The 6,450-nt window shown below is 39.7% G+C and overlaps 1 protein-coding gene across 5 annotated transcripts in view; it reads left to right on the top strand.

Annotated features, from left to right (window-relative positions):
* ACOX3 (acyl-CoA oxidase 3, pristanoyl) overlaps window positions 1–6,450 on the top strand; it is a 31,443-nt gene that overhangs the window by 146 nt on the left and 24,847 nt on the right. The window contains exons 1-6 of one of the 5 annotated variants that reach the window (XR_009277556.1): window positions 13–159; window positions 2,020–2,198; window positions 3,670–3,903; window positions 4,903–4,974; window positions 5,716–5,805; window positions 6,270–6,413. Coding sequence is in view for 4 of the 5 variants with exons in the window: in XM_058837829.1 (XP_058693812.1) it covers window positions 2,031–2,198; window positions 3,670–3,903; window positions 4,903–4,974; window positions 5,716–5,805; window positions 6,270–6,413 (708 nt within the window). In the remaining variant the exon portion in view is untranslated. Of the gene's footprint in view, window positions 1–12; window positions 284–2,019; window positions 2,199–3,669; window positions 3,904–4,902; window positions 4,975–5,715; window positions 5,806–6,269; window positions 6,414–6,450 lie in introns of those variants that run through there. The other 4 variants (XM_058837828.1, XM_058837830.1, XM_058837829.1 and 1 more) reach the window with 4 other exon arrangements.

The raw sequence follows: 6,450 nt of genomic DNA, 5'->3' as shown, positions 1-6,450 counted from the left end.
ACCGGGTCCCCTCGCCCCGGCCTCCGGCTCTGAGGCTCCAGGTGCCGCGAGGGATCGCTGCGGTGCCGTCCTGCGGCTGAAAACACGGGGAGCCGCCAGCTCCCAGCAGGGCGTGAGGCTGGAGGGTCGTCACCGCATGTGCGGCTCTGGCGGGGGAAGGTCTGTGCCCCTCTGACAGCGGGTGCAGAACAGCTGTATGAAAACGCCTCCTGAGAGCAAAATCCAGACCGGGACGGCTGTCTGACACTGGACAGGCAGCCCGGCCCAACAGGGAGACATCTCGGTACACTTTTTTTAGCAAATAACAGTACATTTGTAGTCTGCTTTTGCCCTGTCTGAGCAGAAGCGAGGCCCTGCCCGGGGCTGTCCTTTACCCTGCCCGGGGCTGTCCTTTACCCTGCCCGGAGTTGTCCTACTCTGGACGACTGCCGGCAGCAGATTGCTCGGCAATGCAGAGCCACTAGAAAATAAAATAAAATAAAACACTACTTATATACTCTTAGCCATAAGGGTACAGTATCATTGTTCTTGACAACCACCAAGTGTCTGAGCTGTGTTATTTGTTATGCAAGATAGTTGAGAATAGTAGCCTGCGAACTGACTTTAGCCCTTGTGATTTATGACACTTTTTTGGTGCCCGGGTATGAATTTGAATTCCTAGCAGGAGCACTTTTCACTGAAAAAGGTTTTCCAACTCAACATTTTGCAGTGAAACTGCAGCAGTTCTTTGCAAATTGAAAATAATGTGGTTTTAACTTCCACCTTCAAAATTTCAGAGCAAGGCTGAAATTAACACTGAAGTTATTCTTTAGAGCAGTCTGTTGTTACTTTTCTATTGTAACCACCTCTTTTCATTTTTTAATTAGTTTTGAAACTGTTGACTGAGCCAAGTTATATTAAAACATTGCATGAAGTCTGACAATTTGTAATATATTTTAAGTACAGAATGGTTTTTTTTATGAACTCTTAGGTTTTCTTATTTGGGTAACATCACTGATTTGCAATATAAATAAAGTTAAATATAATAGCTGCAATATTATAATGTATTTTTTTTTCTCTTCTATGGGTGAAAGCTTAAAACTGCTGCCTGATTTACCTATTTTCCATTTCGAAGTGTATAATCTGTTTATTCGGCTGGAGGTTGAAACACTTTCACAATGTCTTTTCTTTTTTTTTTTTCTTCTTTTCGAAACTGTTGCTCAATACTGGAGCTGCATCTTCCTTGAACTGATTTGGAAGTCACAAGCATAAATACTGTACTTCTGTTCTCTCTACTCTGTTTGTACTGTTCAGAACTAGGGGATGACTTCCATGAAAGGATAAGGCTGAAAGAGAAGAGAGGTATCAAGGAGATATATCAAGATTATGAGGGGGAAAAAGCAGACTGCTGAAGTAGTTTCTGTACTTCATTATGTTCAAGGTCTGTACTGAGCCTTTGGCCAGCCCTGGGCCAGGATGTCCTAGGTATACCTTTGAGTTGCTTCTTTCAGCCAGTCTTGTTAAATTGTGTCCAGCTTCTGCTGCCCTGTCCTGTGGTTTTTGCACCCTCCAAGCACAGCAGAGATCTCTGCTGTCTCTGTGGTGGCAGGAACTGCTGGGTGTACTGTGAGCAGCAGAGGGCTCTCCAGCAGCAGCTTCTGGAAGCAGCAGAGGCTCAGCCTCTACTTCTCTGGGCTGAGTTCTAATGAAAAGCAGGATTCTCCTCTCCTGAACCAGTGCAGTTGTACCTACTGACAGGGAAATTCTGCAGGGTCGGTGCAGTTTTGTAGTACTCTTACCTGACCCAGAGATGCACTCAAGTAGCCAGCAGACTTCATGGGGCCTTTCTCCATTTGTTGTTTAAGACATGGTATTTTCTCTCCTGGGACTTTGATCACCCCCTTTTTATCACACTCATACTTTTAAACAAGTTCATCATGAATTTAATTAACAACTCTTTTAATTTATTTTAATAATTAAAAAAAAGCAAACCCATACATCTGTGGTGCTTCAGTTTGTGTTTTATCTTGTTTGCTACAGTTTAGCTAACAATGGCATCCACACTGAATCAGAAAGAAGTGACTGGCAACCAAAACTCATGGGATAGTTTGCTGCCAGATTTCCCTAAAGGCCCGCTTTCCAGATATCGTGACAAAGCTTCCTTCAACTGGAAGGAGATGGCAATGTTCATAGATGGTGAAGATATCATCCAGCTGAAGGTAAATTTTGCAAGAATTGTAAGCATGTTTTAATTGTGGAGGTATCAGTGGAAGTAAGTATGTTTTTTAAAAAAAAAATATTCTAGCTAATAATACTTTAACTACATTACCTAAATTATAGTTAATAATATTTTGTAAATATGGAGCATGAAAAAATTTGATTTGCACAGCCTATTTTCAGAACAGAGCTGAAATTTTAAGCAATCTACTCTGTTGTCTCATAAGACTAGTTTAATTACTGAACATCACTACAGGGGAGACCAGCAGGTGCTACATTTCTGAACCTGAGTGTTTATTTCAGACTGAGAACTATACTATACTATACTTCTTTACTGTTTGCATTAAATCATAGACCCTATGGTTTTGCAAGTTACTTATGCAGAGCTAAGTTCAAGCCTGTCATTAGGTCTGTCTTTGACCTAATTTCCAACGATGTTCTGTGTTTGCATTAATGCTTATGTGGCATTGCACTTGGAGATTAGCATTTGAACCTGGCCAAAAGCTAGCTCTACCAAAAAAAAAGAGATTAACTGCAGCACAAGAGATGGTGAGGAAATGCATGACTTAGAGATATATGGGAGGACAAAGGGCAAGCTTTTGGAAGGTGATCTAGATTTGTATGGATTTAAGCTAATCTTGAATCTTCACCATAATTATAAAAATCCTAGCCGGTAGGTCAGAGGAATCAAAAAGGCCTGGTTCTGTATCTGACTGGTGTGTGTTAGAGCACAGAAAAAAACACAAGTTCTCTGTGTCTGAAGGAGTTTCAAAGCTGTGTGAGCATGTAGAGTTGTTTACACAGAGAAAGGGAATGACTGCTTTTCAAAGGAAAGCACAGGAGGTCTGGGTTTCTTCCTTCTTATGTGAAAGACAATTAAGATGTGGATATCTTGAAGACACAGCTCTGGTATAAACAAGGTGCCATAATATATTATCTAATACAAAAAGGATCCAAATGACAACATTAAAAGATGCACATCCCCACATTGAAGGCATATGATGGTTCCATTAAATGGAGCCTTTTTTTGCTTTCATCTGGGAACAGAGCAGTTGTGGTAGCTTAATGGCTTTACCATCATTGCATATTTCTAACTGAAACTCTAAGCCCTGGAGTTTTACCTTTATCCTCAGACTGAGGGACTTTTTCCCCTTAGATTCTGCCAGCAGCTTCATATATTGAGACAGTGAAGCTGCTGCACAAAACAAGTTTGACCATACTGTTCTTGTGGATTCAGAATTAATCAATGAATCATTTAATGGTGAAGAAGATGTCATAAAATTTAGCTGCAAGTGCTGTATATGACAGGCCATTTAAATGTATTTTTTAATTCTCTGGAATTTTTGGTTTATAGGTTTATACCTTCCAGCAAATGACTGTAGTTTGAGATCCAGTGTTACTCTAGAAGAAAGTTAACTGCTTTTGTTAATGCTTTTAGGTTAATATTCTCATGTCGGTTTTTTCCTCTCCAAGAACAGAATCTTCTCTGCTCTGGAAAATGACCCTCTCTTTGCACACCATCCTGGAGAAGATTTGTGCCGTGAAAAATATCAGGAGGTGACATTCCTGCGCTGTAAAAGGCTCTTTGAGTATGACTTTTTTACTCATCAAGAGATGATGGAGAACCCATTAAGGCTTTTTAATATGCTGCTCTGTATAGGAATGTACGATTGGTCTCCGTGTCTCCAGTTTGTCTTACATGGTGGTGTAAGTACACTTCACGGGTTATAGTGGCGTATGTTTGTATTTAAGTAAGTTCTAATACCATAATTCTGTTGCTTTATGCCTGTTTTATTAAAACTTGATATTTTCCTCATCCTTTCTTTTCAAAAATGGTATTAAGTTTTAACTGTTTAGAAGAGTCAGAGAGCTGTGGGTAATCTTTGTTGTTAAACCTCTGTCTCAACTGGAATCCCACCTGGAAAGTAAAGGTAACGCAGTACAGACAGAGATGCAGAAAAAATTTTGATGCCTTCTTTTGTTTACTCCTCTGCCTCCTCTCTAGGGCAGCCAAAGAACTTGGTTGTTGGTGTTGCTAAAGATTTGCAGGTATCAGAAAGTTACCTGCTCTAAGCCCCAGTGTCTTAATGAAGGGGAGAACCCAGAAGTAATGGAAAGCAGTTCAAAACTTCTCACTGACATCAGTGGCTGTATTCGATTAATCAGTTTTTTCCCAGATGGATCTCTCACAAAGAATGCTCAATATAGCTGGTCAAATATTATCAGTTTCAATAATAATTAATAAATTAATTATTAATGTTCACATAGCTGGGGAGCATCTAGGAATTAGAGTTTTATTGTGTGAATACCTATGTAGGAAAACTGAAGGTAGCTTTCAAATCAGCATTCTTGTTTGATCTTGAAGCAGCTACCTTCAGTTCCCAATCTGTTTGCAATAAAATGAACTAAGGTAGTCTTGAAGTTTTCCTTTGCTCAAGGGAACATCACTTATGACAAGTGGAAAGAATTTTTCAGCATTTGCAATGAAGGCTTGAACAGGTTAGAGCTGGGACAAGATCAGTCATCTGTAAAGGGGCATTGACAAGATCAAATCCTGACTAACCTCCCCCAGCTATAGTTTAATTATTGTTTACTATGCAGCCCACTTTCCCTGGTCTCTTTATTGGACATCACTATTAAAAATCATGTGCAATTTGTGCTTTTCATCACAGAGCACTGATTTCATTCATTATTCTCTTTTTACAGGTATTTGGATCTTCAGTTATGAGTGCTTCTAAGAGATTTGTACACATCTTGAAGCAAGCTTATAGCATGGAGGTAATTTTTTCTAATAATTTGTGAGAAATGGACACTATTATAACTGTGTCACTATTTGCAGTTTTGTGTAATTTCTGATCTCTTCACATACCTAGGTATCTCTAAATGGCAAAAGAAAATACCATGGAGCACATTCAGGCATTGAGCTCTGACTGTCCTCACTACTAGCTCATAAACCACTTCCTGGATGTGTTTTAGGCTGTTGAAGTTAACATCAGACAAAATTTGGGAACTTTTCCCAAAAGGCATGTAATGTCAAATAGATGACCTTACACCAGTTTAGGTTCTGTCCTGAGTAGTTTAAGACTAGAATACTCTTAACCATGACGTGTTGCCATAAAAATTCCATTCTAACACTATAAAATGGAAAATAAGAATTTCTTAATGCCAAAGAAATGCCACATGGAGTTCAGTGGGGACTTGGGACCAAGTACTCCGCAGAATAAATACAGCGTGTCTGATACAAAAGTGCCAATCCTAAATAGTTTCTCCAGTGTAGGCCATGTGGGCAGTGTTCACTGTCTGGCCAAACCCCCTTTGACTTTTCAAGGTAAATATTCTGAGTGCGCTTAAACTGAGCTTTGTGCTTCTTTTGTTGCTCTTTATCACTTCCTGTTTTGTTTTGGGGGGTTTTCGTCAAGTTATTCTCCAGTAGCTGAATTTGAAATAATTTGAAAGTCTTGCAGTTTTAATTAATGTAATAAGGTGGTCTTGAGTTGTGCTCTGTATCTCCTTATTTAGATTTTTGGATGTTTTGCTCTGACTGAACTCAGCCATGGAACTAACACCAAAGGCATACGGACTACGGCCACATTTGATCCTAGCACTCAGGTTAGTTCCTGACACACACTGTCAGCCAGGCTTTCTTTCCATTCAGAACTGTGTAAGGAGTTGGTCACTGCACAGGCTTCAGCTCTCACAGCTGAAACAGCTCTCTCAGTTCTTTGCTTGAACTTGAGCTCAGTTTAACCTAAGACCTAGGAAATGCTTCCCAGCCCATGGAAAAGTCCTGCTTTTCTGTTTTTTTGACTGCTTAAATTAGCAACTAAAAAAGCTGAGTTTCAGGCTTTATAATGAGGCAATGAGCTTTTTAAACTCTAAACTTTTTCCTTAATGCATGTGTTCTCTCCAAAGTAGAACACAATAAGAGAGATCTCAGGTGCTGGGGTGCAGTACAGAATAAAATCCTTGCAGTTAATGAATATTTTCAAAACATTGCCAGGGTGATGAAAAAATAATAGCTGTGACCTGATTTTTATTATTTACATAATTTTCTGTTCCTTTTCTGATTACAGGAATTTGTCATCAATACACCTGACTTTGAAGCTGCAAAGTTCTGGGTCGGTAATATGGGGAAACATGCCACTCATACAGTTTTGTATGCCCAACTCTATACCCCTGATGGACAGTGCCAAGGATTACATTCCTTTGTTGTACAGGTAGGGTGGAAATTTGCTAATCCTTTTATTCTTTTGG

Source organism: Poecile atricapillus, chromosome 4, assembly GCF_030490865.1.
Source record: "Poecile atricapillus isolate bPoeAtr1 chromosome 4, bPoeAtr1.hap1, whole genome shotgun sequence".
Classification (NCBI taxonomy): Eukaryota; Metazoa; Chordata; class Aves; order Passeriformes; family Paridae; genus Poecile; species Poecile atricapillus.
This window is presented reverse-complemented; position numbering and strand designations above follow the sequence as displayed.